The sequence below is a fragment of the Podarcis bocagei genome (assembly GCF_964188305.1).
Source record: "Podarcis bocagei genome assembly, chromosome: 14".
Classification (NCBI taxonomy): Eukaryota; Metazoa; Chordata; class Lepidosauria; order Squamata; family Lacertidae; genus Podarcis; species Podarcis bocagei.
The window spans coordinates 25,424,062-25,441,440 of NC_138139.1; the positions used below are offsets into that span (position 1 = coordinate 25,424,062).

General features: G+C 45.1%; 1 protein-coding gene across 7 annotated transcripts in view; it reads right to left on the reverse strand.

The window, feature by feature from the left end:
* Positions 1-17,379, reverse strand: part of MCTP2 (multiple C2 and transmembrane domain containing 2) — a 120,377-nt gene that overhangs the window by 36,673 nt on the left and 66,325 nt on the right. For all 7 annotated transcript variants that reach the window (XM_081171089.1, XM_081171088.1, XM_081171090.1 and 4 more), the window contains 3 exons: positions 13,710-13,811; positions 13,373-13,447; positions 11,747-11,866 (listed from right to left, as the gene is read on the reverse strand). In XM_081171089.1, coding sequence (XP_081027215.1) covers positions 11,747-11,866; positions 13,373-13,447; positions 13,710-13,811 — 297 coding nt within the window. The remainder of the gene's footprint in view (positions 1-11,746; positions 11,867-13,372; positions 13,448-13,709; positions 13,812-17,379) is intronic.

A 17,379-nucleotide genomic window follows, 5' to 3' on the forward strand; every position in this document is an offset into this window, starting at 1 on the left:
CAATGCACCCATAAGTACGATTATTGTGTAATGATAAGATTCTTGTATAATCTTAAAAGGTTGTATAATGGTGTGGCTATGAGAGCACTCAGCTGTGACAATTTCTGAATTTACCACTACACTACTTAACTTGGTGGAAGACAGGAGTGCCTGGCGTGCTCTGGTCCATGGGGTCACGAAGAGTCGGACACGACTAAACAACTAAACAACAACAACAACTTGACTTGACTTAAAAGGGTCCAACTTCTTTGCCTATTGCGAAAGAGCGGAGTGGCCTCTTATCTTTCTGGATCTTTTGCAGTTGAGTCCTCCAGGGAAGTTAGGGCCACATCCTGGCTCCCAGGGCTCATCTGATAGTAGGGTTTCTGTGTACTCTTCTCCTTCGGGTTATATGTATTATTTATTCTCTACACTCTCCTCCTTTACCTGATGAAGAGAACTCCTGGTCCCTGACAAAACCCCTGTCAAGCCTGCTGGCTTTTTGTTTGTTTTGATGCTTTGCTGATCGGTTGGCAAACCCACGCAGCCCCCCGTCTATCAGAATTTCAGTAGTTGTGTGTTAACACAGCTCAAATAGCCTCACAGCTGAAGACGAAACGTGCATCCAGTTATCAAGATTTTGTACAAGTTGTACTGCAGATCAAGGCTGAAGCAACAGATAAGCCAACGGGGCTAGAAAATAACTTGGGGGTGGGGGAGAGAGCAATTCTGCCAGAATGAACCAGAAGCAATAACAACAAAGGGTGTAAGGGATATAATATTTTGGACTTTCCCCCCATTTGTGATTGTATATCGCCACCTACAGGAATTTCCCACCTCTCCCCTCCTTGGAAACTGTATAAAGATTCTGGCTGATGCTTCTAGACTATTTCACAAAGTTATTTAACAGGGAACTCAATTGGAAGTGTGTGCGTGTGTGTGTGTGTGTGTGTGTGTGTGTGTGTGTAAGGGCCAGGATTTCCCACCAGACATAGAATGAAGCATTTTGACTAGGCCAGTTGTAATAAATGAACACTTCTTAGCATTGACTTAAGATTCATTTCAAGTGTTCAGAGCCTTTCATGTGAATACCCTCAAAAATGTGCTCACAACTAGCCCCAAATTGCGGTAGCAAATTATGTGGGGGTGGGGTGCAAGATGTTTATTTAACTTCATTAAATAAAAAAATTAAAACATTTTTTAAAAATGAATTAAATTTATTAGTCTCTTATCACCCAAAAGGTTTCCAAGTGACTTGCACTGGAAAAAAATACATTTTTTTTCTGTCATCAACATAGCAATATGTAGTTAACTGAGCTACATGGAACTTTTCCATCAGTTCTGTAGAATTAAGAAATATAGGCCATAGTCCCGTTAAAGTGTACAGAAATTATTATGGACATTACTTTCTTGCAGAAGCCAGAATGGATAGTTCTCAGCATTCTTGACTTTGCCAAGTTGGTGTCCCTCACCTTTTTGGAACTGCAGACTCCCATCAGCCCTGTCAGAGGTGTCAAGTTGCCCCCAAGACTGAGGGGGCACATACATGACATCACGTTGTCTGGAGGAGGATGAGAGATCTGGAGAAGCGGGCCACTGAAGCCGTGCCTCGCTCAGCTCTGTGCCCGGCCTACTCTAGAGGACACTATGTTGACAAAGAAACAGAATCTGGCCTGTGTGAGCAGGTGGTGGGCTAACCCTTACTCGCAGGGTATCCATAATGGGCTACACTCCTCCAAGTCTCCCTCTTACTCTCTGTAAGTTTCCATGTGCATGCACACATACCACTTATAAGAACATAACAACAGCCTCCTGGATCAGTGGCCCATCTAGTCCAACATTCTGTTCTCACCATGGTCTGTGGGAAACCCATAAGCAGGAGCCAAGCACAACAGCACTCTCACCCCCTGCAAGCTAGACCTGAGCACAACAGCAGCACTCTGCTCACCTGCAATTCCTAGCCACTGGCATTCAAAGGCATAATGCCTCTGTTGCAGCTAGTAGCCGCTGATAGGGTTCTCCTCCATGAATCTGCCTAATCCTCTTTTAAAGCCATCCAAGATGATGACCATTTCTGCCTCCTGTGGGAATGAATCCCATGGTTTCATCTTCCAACATTCAGCATCATTGGATGTCCATGAGGACAAGTGTTACGAGGAAGAAAAACCTTTTTCTATCCATTTTCTCGATGCCATGCATACTTATATAAACTTCTATCAAGTCACCTCTAACTCAGCTTCTCTCTAAACTTGTTGTTTAGTCGTTTAGTTGTGTCCGACTCTTCGTGACCCCATGGACCAGAGCACGCCAGGCACTCCTGTCTTCTACTGCCTCCCGCTGTTTGGTCAAACTCATGCTGGTAGCTTCAAGAACACTGTCCAACCATCTTGTCCTCTGGCGTCCCCTTCTCCTTGTGCCCTCCATCTTTCCCAACATCAGGGTCTTTTCCAGGGAGTCTTCTCTTCTCATGAGGTGGCCAAAGTATTGGAGCCTCGGCTTCAGGATCTGTCCTTCCAGTGAGCACTCAGGGCTGATTTCCTTAAGAATGGATAGGTTTGATCTTCTTGCAGTCCATGGGACTCTCAAGAGTCTCCTCCAGCACCATAATTCAAAAGCATCAATTCTTCGGCAATCAGCCTTCTTTATGGTCCAGCTCTCACTTCCATGCATCACTACTAGGAAAACCATAGCTTTAACTATACGAAGCTTTGTCGGCAAGGTGATGTCTCTGCTTTTTAAGATGCTGTCTATGTTTGTCATTGCTCTCTCTAAACTAGAAGGTCCCAAATGCTGCAACCTTTCCTCATAGGGTGGCCCCTCCATCCCCTTTATCATTTTGGTTGCCCTTTTCTGAACCCTTTCCAACTCTACTGTATTCTTTTTGATATGTGGCAACCAGAACTGTACACAGCATAATGAGGGACATGCTGATAGTTTCTATAGAGAAGCCAACAAAATATTTGGTACTGGTAACAAAATACTGGAATATCAGTATCAGAAACATTCCTCCTCCTATGATAGCAGCCATTCTCATTGGCTAGGCTTGTAAGGGCTGATGGAAGTTGTAGTTCAACAATACCTGGAGGGACAATGATTGTGCACACCTGTCATAGAGCACTCTATTCCCCCCCCCTCCCATAGGGCATTCTGACCCTTATTTTCAAAGCTCTCGACAGTTTGCTTGCCTAATGCAGCCACATCACCACTTGGAAGTTCTGCCTTAGCTTTAAGGTTTTAATAAAGAGAGAGGGAAAGAAAGAGGGAGACCCTGGCTACCTCGTCAAATATTAAAAACCCTCACCTAAGAGTGCTGGGACTTTCATGCACCCACAAAGATTTCCTCACAACCACTCCCACACTGCAGCCCCAAATATGATGAAAATGGGTGAGCCCAATGTTTCACCCCAAGTGATTATCAAGAAACAAATGGAATGATTTCCCATGATGGAAAATGAACCACCACATAATGTTGTGTTGGAGGAAAATGGGTTGTCAGCCCTAACATCTGGTGGCCTGGACCCAATGACAGGGAGGGAACCAAAATGCATCTCCTGATGCAAAGCACAGGAAGATCATAACCCTGGCAGATCATAAGAACATATCCACAGCCTCCTGGATCAGGCTAGTGCCCCATCTAGTCCAGCATCCTTGGCCTCACAGCAGCCAACCAGATGCCTGTGGGGAGCCTGCAAGCAGGACCTAAGTGCAGCAGCACTTTCTCCACTCATGATTCCTGGCAAGTGGGATTCAGAGGCAGTCCTGAGATAGATGGTCTGACTTGGCACACAGCTGTTTCCCATGTCCTAAATCAGCCTCTCCCATGGGAGATGCAATAGTCCATAAGAACACAGGAAGAGCAATGCTGGACCAGGCCCAATTAGTGCAACATCCTGTTCTCACAGTGGCCAACCAGATGCCTCTGGGATGCCTGCAAGCAAGACCTGAGTCCTCTCCATGCCTGTTATTCTCAGAAAGTAATACTCAGGGGCCTACAGCTGCCAATGGTGGAGGTAAAACATAGCCATCATGGCTAGTATTCCACATCCATTCTTGTAATATAGAAGCTCTCCCCACCGCCACCACAAACATCAATAGGCATTTTATGGGTATTAAAATAAAGAGATGCAGTACATAAAAATAAATTCTGGCAACTATCGTGAGTAAAAAACAAACAAACACACAATTCAAGGCGAGTGAAAAACAGCCCACAGACAGCACTGAGCAACAGAGGTGGGTGAAGGGACCACGATGGGGGGTTTCTCTCTCCAGAAAACATCGGATCAGGCAGCTAAAATTATTGCCGCCGTTCTCTTGTAACTGTCACCTGTGGTGGGTATAATTACAGGTTACTGCCGCCAGCACGCCCACCTCATATGGCAGTAAAAAGGGCCCACTGCTTGCCAAGCCCAGGCGCACAATGGAGAAGACGCACCATCTAACTGAGTCCAAAAAAGAGAACAGCCAGGGAGACTAATAAAAATGACAGCTTAGAAACAAAAGTGATAAAGCTCTGAAGCTTCGGAAACCAACCAGCACACACACACACACAAGCTAGCTAGCTGGCAATGTAAGTACTGAGCTCAGTTCTCTGACAGTTCAGGGCAATGCAAGCAGTTTGAATTGTCTCCTTGTTTCCTTTCTGCTGGGTTTGGGTTTTTTAGTTCTTCCTTCCTGCCGTAAAATGCTTGCACAAGTTATTAAGGGCCAGGAGGGTGGACCAAATCAGCAAAACAAAATGAAAGGCATGACTAGCAAGCCACGAAAAGTATTCAAAATGGAACAAAGGTTAGCTTCAGAAAGGCTGTATCTCAGTGGTAGATCATCTGCTTTGCATGAAGAAGGTTCAGTCTCTGACATCTCCATGTTCTTTGCATGAAACCTTGGAAAGCCACTGCTGGTCAGTGTAGACCATGGGTAGGCAAACTAAGGCCTGGGGGCCGGATCTGGCCCAATCACCTTCTAAATCCGGTCCATGGACGGTCCGGGAATCAGAGTGTTTTACATGAGTAGAATGTATGCTTTTATTTAAAATGCACCTCTGGGTTATTTGTGGGGCATATGAATTCATTCTTCTTCCAAAATATAGTCTGGCCCCCCACAAGGTCTGAGGGACAGCGGAGCAGCCCCCTGTTGAAAAAGTTTGCTGACCCCTGCTGTAGACAATACTGAGGTAGTTGGATCAAAAGCCCCCTCCATGTTTCTAAAGGCACCTTATTGCTCTCTCTTCCCGTGCACCACAGCATCAATGCACAAAAATAAAAGTATCCACCATTTGTGGCTCAGCACACTTGGAAGATCATAGGTGGCCAGTGTGGAACACTAGATAAATATGAAAAGCTTGATCCAGCAGGCTCTCCTTATGTTCTTATGGGTAAGTTGCAATGTTCAGAGCAGGAAAAATATGACATATATAGGGTCTGTACCACTTGGCCCACCCAAGCTACAACTCTGCATGCACAGAAGATATAAATATGTTCATTGGAGGCATCACCAATTGTCGTGAGAGACAGAACTAGACCTGCCTCCCCCTCCAAATCCTGTCCAGCCAGTCAGTCAAAGCAGCACCTGGAGATCATCTACCTCCCCAGACTTTGGTGATGCTCTTTCCCCATCAGAGGGAGGGAGGAGCCAGCACTTCAGCTTCACCATAAAAGCCTGCCAAGTTTGGAAATGGTGGGACCACCACCTTCCTACTCTGCTCCTGTGTTGTAGCCTCCCTCTCCCATTCCTCTTCACCTTCCACCAGAATCTGCCCTCCTGGGTTTTACCCAAAGAGGCTGAGACACTCGTGACAGCATGCAAAATAATGGGGGATGACCACTAGTCTATATGTTTGTAATGGGGAGAAGGGCTATAATTTATCGAATAGAAAGAGATGTACATCAGAGGCTATTGACCATGACAGACATATAAAGCTTTTTCATATGATACCTATGTGGTTGACCTATGAAGAGCCCTGCTAAGGGTCCAGCATCCCACAATGCTGTGGTTTCCCACAATGGCCAACTAAATGCCTATGGGAATCCCACAAACAGATGCCTATGGGAAGCCCACAAGGTGATAGCAGTTGTATGGTGGGGTACTGGTTAGTGTCAGAGACTGGCTAAATGAGGAAGATTGATTGGTGGGAGTTGGGTGGGCTCCAAAGACTTAGATACCAGATTCTGGTGGTGGGAGACTGAAGAGAAATCTGCAGAAGAGACAAGCTGGGAGCTGGGTTGAGTGATCAAAGGGGGGCCAAGAGAAGGAGGCCCTTCCAGGACACAGTTAGAGGCTGAGAGTCACAGCATGAGCACAGACCATCCCAGTCCTGCTGACTCTCCTCCCCCTTTGACACCCTGTTCGAGGAGAGTCTTGCACATTTGCTGAGCAACATATCAGGCAGACCCAGCGGAGGAGCTCACCCCATCAATGCATGTTTTGTCTGCTTGGGAAGGATCCAGACTGAAAGGCTAGAAGGAGAGGGTGCAGCTAGTGGTCAGCTTCAGTAACATCTCAGCTGGATTAATACAGGCCGGAGGACTCTGCTGCATTGTTATTTTCTGTTAATAAAGAGCTAATTGGATTCTGTGCCTCCCATGTGTGTGCCTGCCCTGTGGTTGACCTGGCTCGTTGATGGCTCCTTGACAGTTAGAGTGCTGGACTAGGACCTGAGAGACGAGGGTTCAAATCCTCACTCTGCCATGAAGCTCACTGGGTGAGCTCGGGCCAGTCACTGCCTCTCAATTGAGCTCACAGGGTTATTGTGGGAGTTAAATGAGGGAAAGAACCATGTGTGCCATATCTTGTGCCCCTTGGAGAAAAATGTGGGACATAAATGCTATAAATAAATAGTGTTCTGCCATAGGTGACCCCACTGCAGTTGGTAGTCAGTGGCATGTTGCCTCTGAACTGAGAGGTTTTATATGTGGTCAATAGTGATGGCCTTTTCCCTAAACTAAAGGTAAAGGGACACCTGACCATTAGGTCCAGTCGTGGCCAACTCTGGGGTTGTGGCGCTCATCTCACTTTACTGGCCGAGGGAGCCGGTGTACAGCTTCTGGGTCATGTGGCCAGCATGACTAAGCCACTTCTGGCAAACCAGAGCAGAACACGGAAACGCCGTTTACCTTCCCGCCGGAGCGGTACCTATTAATCTACTTGCACTTTGACGTGCTTTCGAACTGCTAGGTTGGCAGGAGCAGGGACCGAGCAACGGGAGCTCACCCCGTTGCAGGGATTCGAACCTCCGACCTTCTGATCAGCAAGTCCTAGGCTCTGTGGTTTAACCCACAGCGCCACCCGCGTCCCTCTTTCCCTAAACTAAAAAGTCCCAAATGCCGCAACTTTTCCACATAACAGAGTTACTCCATCCCCTTGAACATTGCTCTTTTCTAAACTTTTCCAATTCTACAGGGGTTTTTTTTCGAGGTGAGGAGACCAAGTCTATTTTAGCTGATGAACATGATTTTTATTTTGTTTTGTGAGAGTAGGAAATCAAGAAGTCTGCTACCAGATGGTGCCCTCTGATTTCACGTTTAGAATTCAGCTGGACTGGTAAAAAAAAACCTTTGACTTAGTTCAAAACTGGTGATGGGAATATGTCCTCCATCTGAGGGCCCCACCCTCAATATCTGCTGTCTGAGGTGGCTGCCTTACTCTGCCTAATGGTAGAGCTATCACTGTAGAAAACTCACATTGGTTCTCTCTATTTACCCTCCTGTGTCATCAAGGCTGGTGAGGCTGCTTAAGCCTTCATTCACGAAAGGCATATTTCATAAGAAAAAGCCCCAGCTTGCATACAAACTTGTCTGTACAGACTTTTGAAGGGCTGGAGTAAGGGTGGAGGAGAGACAGTCGAATACAACGTCCTTTTAATTTCCCTCATATTACAGTAATTGCATTAAGAAAACTGTAATTTCATTAAATGGCATAATTACCATTAATACTTGGCAAACTGTCAATAGAAGGGGTAATTATTCCGGAGAAAAAATTATAAGCAGAATGTGCAACGATGCATAATTCCTCACAACAGCAATTCAACGCTTAAAATTTACCTTTAAAATATTTTTAAAATATGTATTACCCAGTGGTAGCAATTAGCTCCATGTGGCAGGCGTAACTTTCAGGACCAAAAATCTGCAGAGGGAGCTTTTCAGCAGAGATTTAGAAGGCAATTCAAAGCAACTTCCCAAACACTATTAAAAGGAGGAATCTTGGAATATGTTTCACTTTTGCATTCATTAGGAGAAGCGCACACAAAAATGTGTATAACTTTTCATGCACTTTTGGGGTTTTTAAAAGAAAAGTTTCCAAACTCATACAGGAATGCAACAGACTGAACTTTTTGCATTGGATCAGATTGTTATTACATATGTGATCTTTGCTGTCTATTTAGTTGTTTCTTCAGCTTGTAAACTGTCTTGGGTATAGTAACACAGAAAGGCGGCATACAAATTGAAAGTGAAATGAAAATGAGCTCATGATTGGGGAAAATGAGAAATCGAGAGAAACTGAAAATTTACAGGTTCAGCCATCCCTAGATCCTGGTCATGTACCTGCCCACCACCATACTAGCCAGCTGTTTCCATCAGAAGACAGAAAACATCCTTATAAAAACAACTAAACATTAATATATGATCGATTAAAACAAAGAGATCATGAAAACATATATGGAATTGTTGTTAATTTTTTTGTCATTGAGGCTCTTAACTGCGAGATTGCTTCAATATATTTTGTGGGGTGAGACTCCTAAATGAAATCATATAAATTAAATATATGAATTTGTGTGCTTGTGTGTGTGTGTGTGTGTGGATGAAAGCGGAGGATGTGGATTTGAAGTCACAATTGAAAAAAACAACAGTGGGATTTTGGCTGCTGGGACTTGCTGATGAGACTCTTTCCTATTTTTATTTTCAACCAATATAAGCTAAAGAGTGAGAGAATGACCAAAGATGATGAGAATCAGGGCAGAATTATTTCCTGCATAATTCTGACAAGTGGCACACCCAAGAGCTGCTAGGGTGTAACCAAACCGTTAATTTAAAGAAAACGAGGCTTTGCAGAAACTCAGAGATGGAACGGAAAAGGTCTATCAACATATCCTGACAAATCAGCCCAGAATCATATCCACCCACTAAGGGCAGGTCACAATTTAGAACCAGAACACAAACTTCTGCAAAATGAGCAAGTGACTCTAAATCAAGACTGAGAATTTATTTCAATAACACACCAAGATAATTTTATCAATGGTCAACCATATACAGTTAAGTAATATGAATAATAATTATATAAAAAAGGACACTGCTGAATTCTCTCTTGTTCTACTGCAGGGGTGAGGAACCCCATTCAGCACAGAGGGTGAGAAGTCTTCTTCTCCATGGCTAAAAAGTGCCCCTTTCAGGCTGACTGGGGGGCTCCAGGACACTGCAGAAAGGGGGCTTGCTGCAGAAATAGTAATTGGTCTGTGACTGCCAGGGCCTGGACTGAGAAGGAATGGTGAAGACCACCCACCCCTTCCTGAACCTTCCCAAGAACAGGAGGACAGTGTTGATTTAGAATAGTGTTTGCAGAAGTTCATAGAGAAGCTGCAGAGAGGAAGAGCTAGGAAATATTGGGAGAGCAGCAGGAAGAAAAAGCACCAGGGGAGAGACAGCTGACAGACTCAGTGTCTTTGGAAAGCATTAATGAACTGCTCTTCCCCCCCCCCAGACCCTGCGTGCATTGAGAGTAGTAGAACAGAAAGCTCAGAGGCAGAAAGCACATGTCTGCCAGCGCAGGGATGTAGTAGAATAGGAGAGACAGAGGGGTGGGACTTTACTTGGAGCTACACCATTATCTGAGAGTCCGTCTCTCTCTGTGAATTTTGAATAAAATAACATGGTAAGAACTTCTTGTTTTCCCACTGCTGGCTGCCAGCCATGAGGGAGGAAGAGCCTGACAGTGTCCCCGCTCCCCCCGCGCAACCGCAGACTGCTAAACCCCTGATTGGGACTCCCCAGGCTCACAAACCCTCTCTGACCCAGCTCTTAGACTTCCTTCTGTCATTTTACCTGGCTGGAATGTGTCCAAGTGTGGTAACACCTCTTGTTTGCCTGGGTGAGGGATGGACAGAGATGTCTGTGCCTGGTCATACTCTCTTTTCCCACACCAAGCACTGGTATGTGGTCCCCATGAGGAAATGCATCCCTTGGAATGGAAAGTGCTCCCCACTGCTGCCTTAGTACTTTATACTATACAAAGGCATATATATCAAATCTGTTGCTCGTATTAGGCAACGTCCATCACTGAAACATACCCACTGCCTCAGAAGGTTACCCACAAGGGAATGTGACCTTCAGGCTGAAAAGGGTCCCATCACTGCTTCCATAACATGGTATTGGTGTCACAGCACAGTGAAGCTAATCAGATTTGGTGACATGACGACCTTGTTAAGAGCAAACAGAAGACTAGCTCTCACTGACTTGGTCAATGGCTGCTGAAGGGGCTCATAGGCAAAGCTATCACATTAGGGCCAAGTGTAGGCAAGATATTTGTCTATAATAATAATAATAATAATAATAATAATAATAATAATAATAAATTTTATTTATATCCCGCCCTCCCCAGCTAAGCCGGGCTCAGGGCGGCTAACAACAATCAAATAAACAATCAAATAATAACGCATTCTAAAAATATTTCATTGTAAAAATTAGTTAAAATCAAATTGATGGCAACCGATTAAACAAAATTCTGTGCAGGTTGCCAGAGGAGGGAGTCAAGCTGCGCCCTGACCAAAGGCCTGGCGGAACAACTCTGTCTTGCAGGCCCTGCGGAAAGATGTCAGGTCCCGCAGGGCCCTAGTCTCTTGTGACAGAGCATGACGTGTGACTATGACGTGTGACTATGTGCAAAGATTTCAGTGTACATATATTATGTAACGCCACACACCAGATTCTGCATCAAAATGCAATTTTGTTGCTTGCATACAAATAAATAAGCGGATTTACCTTTTCCCGATTGTTCTGCACAACTTGGGAAAGGCCAGTTGCTATATGGATGTTGGTAGACCCATCCCCAAATATTGACAATCTACCAGACACTGCCCACACAATTTCTAGTTCTTACGGCTGCAAATATCCATTTGGAACTTGTGGTTTTGAATATATGTTATCAGGACATTTGATTCTGCACCTAATACTAGATTTTGTAGCAGGATTTATATGCTTGCCTGGAAATGTAATGTAAACTTTACCCTAGAGTTAATGGTGACTACTCTTCCATTGTCAAGAAAGGGGACAGATTTGCAAATAATTTGCACATGCTAGTTTATATGTACATATCCCAATGTAGGGAGAATGGTTTTTATCCAACTGAGTTCAACTCACAGTAGACCAATTAAAATTAATGAGTATATCTAATTTAGGCCCCTTGATTTCAATAGGTTTACTCTAAGTAAAATGTCATTGGATGCAACCCAATTTCTGTAATTTGAACAGAGATTTTGCCACAGAATGTGACCATGAGACCTGTTTGCTCCCTCAGTCTGCTTTCCAAATGCTGTTAAGTGAGGGTGGGGGACAAATTCTAAGCCCAAGCTCTTCCTCCCTATGGTTCTTTATCTCCAAATTAGACTTAGACCTCCAAATAGAGGTGCAATTCAACTCCACATGGCTCTCTGAAATATAAATAACCCATTCCTCCAGACACATACACAACCCATCATAACAAGGAGCATTTCACAGTCATCTACTGAGAAAAGTCATTTATGAGAACACATTTAATTCTGTGAGAAGGCTTAGCCACTTACCACAAATGCTATCACACTCCTTACGGGAGATTCCCACAGAAAGCAGCTTTGGAGAAACTGTATCATGTTCCATATTGCCATAGTGATTCTTTTCACACGGTCAACGTTTCTCGACAAGATCTGGTGAGCATGAGGTGGGAGGGAAAAGAAGATTCAAAACAAGGAGGACTTTAAAAACAAAACAAAAAGGAACAGGGGCATCATAAAAAAATTCAAATAAATAAATAAAGCAAGCTCTTGCATATCTATCTAACCTTTCTGCATGTGGAAATGCCCTCTCCAGTTAAGTCTGTGTGCTTGGAATGTGTCAACAAATCTCTTTACTCCTCCCTGACTATTCCACCAACGCTAAAGGACAAAATGATAGGAGACAACTATTGAAGGGAGGCAGGTAGCCACAGCAGGACGATCACTGGCTGGGAGGTAGGTACCAACGTTAGCCTCCCCAGCCCTTTGCCACTGCACCATTAGAACAGCAGCCTGGTGTAGAGGCAAGTTTTGGCTACCCAGAGGCAGAGCTACCTGCTCCGGCACCCGGAGTGGCGCGGGGGTGGGGCTAGCCAGCCCATGAGCATCCCTAGCTGCCCGCCACCTCCGTGGCAAGCACTGGGGGGCGCTAGCCTCCCACTGCCCATGGCGAGTGTCCAGGGGGTGTGGCAAGCATGGGGGTGCGCCAATGTCGCCCCTCCCGGGATGACACCCAGAGCGGGCCGCACCCCCTGTAACCCCCATCCTCCGCCAGTGTGGCCACCTAGCCTGACTTGTGAAGAGTAAAAACTTTGCCACAGCTGTAGCTGATTTCAGGGGCAGAGGGCATGGTATTTATTTGGAAGCGATTGTGGGTGGTGAGTTAACACCAAATGAGCTGTTCGAGAGAGGAGGTCACAGTTTTGGGTCTCGCCTTTGGCATGCGATGAGGCTGAGGGAACTCCCCGTGGCAACTGGCTGTTGACTTGCTCCTAGGTCAGAGACTGGAGCATGCAATGCATGTAAGTGAGTTAACCCAATTTGCAAGTGAGAGGTGGATTGCTGGGGAGCCACATCTGTAAGTAAGAGCCTGAATGCAGATTCAGGACAACTGGTGAGTTTTTGATGATTTTGCTATTTTATATTGTTTTGATTGTTTTAGTGCATTTATTGCAGCTCTCTTTCGTATCAATAGGCTGTGCAACTGTCTGGGAGCCCTTAGACCAAAAGCAGTCTTTGTACAGTGGTACCTCGGGCTACAAACACTTCAGGTTACAGACCTCAAGTTACAAACACTTCAGGTTACAGACTCCGCTAACCCGGAAGCAGTACCTCGGGTTAAGAACTTTGCTTCAGGATGAGAACAGAAATCACGCCGTGGCAGCATGGCGGCAGCGGGAGGCCCCATTAGCTAAATTGGTACCTCAGGTTAAGAACGGTTTCAGGTTAAGAATGGACCTCCAGAACGAATTAAGTTCGTAACCAGAGGTAACACTGTATATCTGAAACAAACTAAAGAGTTCCAATTTGGAACTCTCCTTATGTTTAAAACAAAACCTTCATGTTCTGTGGCCACAAACTATTGTTCCTTATGTACAAAATTTAGTTAAAACCACAACAAAAAAGACAAAGACAATCCCAGCTGAGAGACAAACATACCTTCTTTGAAAACTTGCGGTTGTCTTCCAGAAACCGCCTTTCGCGTGGAAAAAAGGTTCTGATACTGGCTTTTACCTTTGAAAGAATATAAATAATTGCATGACTTTGGTGTTTATGTTCAGATGCTCCATCTTGGTTTGGTACTTCAGCAACCAACTCTTTTAACCCATCCAGACTTGTGAAGATTAATAGATCTCCTAGCACCAAACTCCCCTAACCATTTTATCCAGACAACAAGCCTGCGAGGTAGGCCGGCTCATTGGCAGAGTATCTGCTCTGTAAGGCAGCTCCCTATGTTCCTAGGAAAAGGGCGATTCTCTGAAGCCATTCGACTTACAGGATTAAACAGAACATCCAGCTCCAAATAGATGACACCTTTTGAGGGAAGTTCCAGGTCTTTGTTCTTCAGTGTGTAGCAAATTTGCTCACCATTTCTAATCTGCAAATTGAAAGAAATAAAAAAATAATAATGAGAAAAAGATAAGAATCTCAACTGAATATCACTGAGTGCGCTTCAGTTTTCACAGCAATGCTACAGGGTCCACGCTGGAGAGACAGTGCTTTTGTTTTATACGCAAGCGGAGCATGAGCAGAGGCAAAGAGATTCCCATAGAGCATCCTGCATGAGCATCCTTCATCCTAAGGTGCTATGCCTGCATCCAACTCATAAGCCTCTGAGTGCTGCTCATCACCACAATGGGGTGAATGCTGGCTGAGAGAAGAGGGCAAGTCCAATTCCTATTTAATAAACAGATTAAATGCCAGCTTTGGGGCTTCTGCACCTCATTCTGCTACAGGCATCAGTTCAACGGCTAAAGAGTACTCTGCTTGAATTTCTCTTAAACTGGAGAGATCATGCCCTAAAAGAGCGTAATTGGCTAAGAAAACAAAAGCAGAGATTTAAAATATCAGGGTCCAGCTTCACATTAGGGGTATTATTCTTTACTGAAGCAAGTCTAAAACGTAACAAGCAAAACACACTCCAAAACTCCATCAGCCAGTAGGGAATCATTCGCTCCAGTTATTTACAATTTTAAATAGTTATTTTCCTTCCAAATAGCAATAGGCTGTTTGGCCGGACAACTGATGAAGCAAAGTTACTACCAAAAAACCCATAAATTCAATGATGAATTTAGGAAAGCCACTATCTCTCAGTCTCCGAACACCCTACCTCCTCCGTCTCTGCAATACTGAAACCATCCTTGCAAGATTGCTGTAGATACGGAATGTGAAGCATGTGGAATATTTAAAATGCTGAAGACCACTGTACAATACCTTCCAACTGTTTCTGATACAAAACCAGAAAATGTGTCTTCCAGGACGCACTCCCAGGCTTGTGCACCTTGCTCTGGCCCCCCAAAAGCACTTTTGGGGAGCCAGATATTATGTGGTGTCCAGAAACATGCAGTTCTGGGTGCTATGCATGATCGCAGCCCCTTTTTCGGGATGAAAACAAGGTGCGAGAGAGAGCGTGAGATTGTGATGGACAAAATGGCCGCCGAGATCTCATACGAAGAAACAGGATGTCTTATTTTCTCCCCACAGAACTTGGAAAGTATACACTGTGTTGAGACTTCCAAGCTCCATTGAATGCCATGGCCTATGGTCCTAGAAGATATCAAATATCAGCCAACTATATGCCAGATTTCCCAAGGGAGGCTCACTTGGTGCCTACGTTACATATCTTTCGTTGCCAGGAAAGAAACAGTGAGTCTTGTTAGGAGGCTTCTATTCCCTCACAGAGCTACAATTCCCAAAGTTCCCCGTGAAGAGGGATTGATAGTTCAGCTACTCTGGAAATTGTAGCTCTCTGAGGGGTGCAGGTAGGCCTTTTTTCCCCACCCGGAACTCACCTCAACCTCTCAGGTGGGCGCCATTGCCATTCTAAAAGAACGAAGGAGGCATTCAGTGGTGAGAAGGGTATCATAGCCCTTTAAATGTATGGTGTGAATGTGGCCAAAGAAACTAGACAAAACAGTTTGGAATTTTCTCACATCGCAGACACACAGAGAGAGACTTCTCCTCCCCTCCCGCTGCCTCCTCTTGCCTGCCTTGTTATGCAAATCCTGAGGGACACTTGACAAATGTCTATAAAATCAAGGAGGGGGGTGGAATCAGAATCTAACATCTTCTCACTGTCATCTCACACAGCCGGCTGCCTCTCGCATAGACCATTTGGCAGGCGCCTGCTCTCCAGGAGACCAGCTGCTCACACCGCTCCTGTCCAGTAACATCAGGGATACGAGGACTCAGGGAGAAATTAACAGAGTCATCAAAAATTGAATAAAAGATGTTAAGGAGTTGTTCCTTCCCTGTAAACATCAAACGGCCCGTCACATGATGCAGGCCGTTCAAAAAAAAAAAAAAAAGTCTGAGCAAGCATTGAGCAGCTATAGCCTTTACAGAACAGGCTTAATGCAGTCCCAAAGTCAAGGACATTGTGAAAGAGGGGGTGATGGTGCTGTGTTCAAGGTCGAAAGAGAAATATGAAGCTTGGAAGTGATAAAACTACCGTTCTAATCTAAAAAATTAAGGCTTGCATCCAACCAAGGTACTATACGTATTGTTGAGGAAACCCCCAATCTCCATACAGCAAGAGACTTCAAGGGTACCTGTGCTTATCCAGGGTTCAGTTTTCCTGGAATGAAGGTCAACAGAGACTGTATCTATAGGACATATGGTTTTATTTACACATATATGCAATCCAAGCATAGGATGGGAGGGCCCCTCAGCATTTACACCCCGGCAGATTTTGCTTTCCCACTGGGGTGAAGCCTTAAGTCACAGCTTTGGGTCCAACACAGAGCATCAGTCAAAACTCCCTCACACAGACCCCCGTTAGTGTATTGTTCTCCATTCTAGGATGATGCGGCCTCCAGCCAGGTAAGGTAGGGGAAAGTCCATCTGTGTGTCTCTATGGCAACAGGACAACCTCTTCAGATATGCAGGTGATAGTACTTAACTGGCCAGCTAAGGCCATTATCTTTCAAAGCAACTAGTCTGACCAGTTCAGCATGTTTCCACTTATAGATTCTCACCTCATATACAGAGGATCACAGATTTCAAAGGGACTCATGGGTATCATCGAGATGGACCCTCTCAAACCTATAACATTATAAGGCAGTATCATAACACTTTAAACAGTCGTGGTTTCCACCCAAAGAATCTTGGAAACTGTAGTTTGATGAGAGTGCAGAATATTGTTAAGAGACTCCTATTCCCCCAATAGAGCTACAATTCCCAGAGTTCCCTGGGAAGATGGATTTACTGTTAAAGCACTCTGGTAATGCCAAATGCCCACCCCACCCCAAGAATACCCCTTGGCATCCCACCATAAGCACCATCAAAGATAGGCAAGGCTAACTGCTGACCTAGCCTTTGTGTGTTCAGACACAGAAACCTCCCCCCTAAATAAATTCAAACTTGACTCAAATTTTTGGTTTGGTTTTTGGCAGAATTTAGGCCACAACTTTTTTGATTACAGAAAATGACTGGTTGCATAGGCTCTGCTTCGACTAGCTCCCTGCCATGCAGGTAGCGCTGATCCAGGGTTCCAGCATAGGTCAGCCAAGGGTGAACACCTGGATAAGCACAAAGCCGGGAATGGACTAACTCTGCCACCCAAATGTCCCCCTGGACTCGGCATGGGCACAACCCCCTCTCAGGGGTTGACCAAACCATCAAGTCCCTGGATTCCTTTAACGGAATACCCTTCACATAGGGATGGTAAGAGCATTCTCCCATCCCTATCACCTGAACCACAGCCTATCCGCAAACTTACAAGTTGTGACGATTTGCTACACAGCAGGCGAAACCCAAATGGCAACAGCCAATCAGCCAAGCGGGGGAAATTGCTGATGTGCCCCTGTCCCAACGACAGACAACACCCGACAGCATAGCAAGGTCAAGCGCAAGCCCTAAAAGTAGGGAGAGGTGGGCGGGTGTTCCAATGCATGAGCCAAAAGAGGAAGCTCTGGGTCATGTGCATGGGCATAAATAGGTCCCTC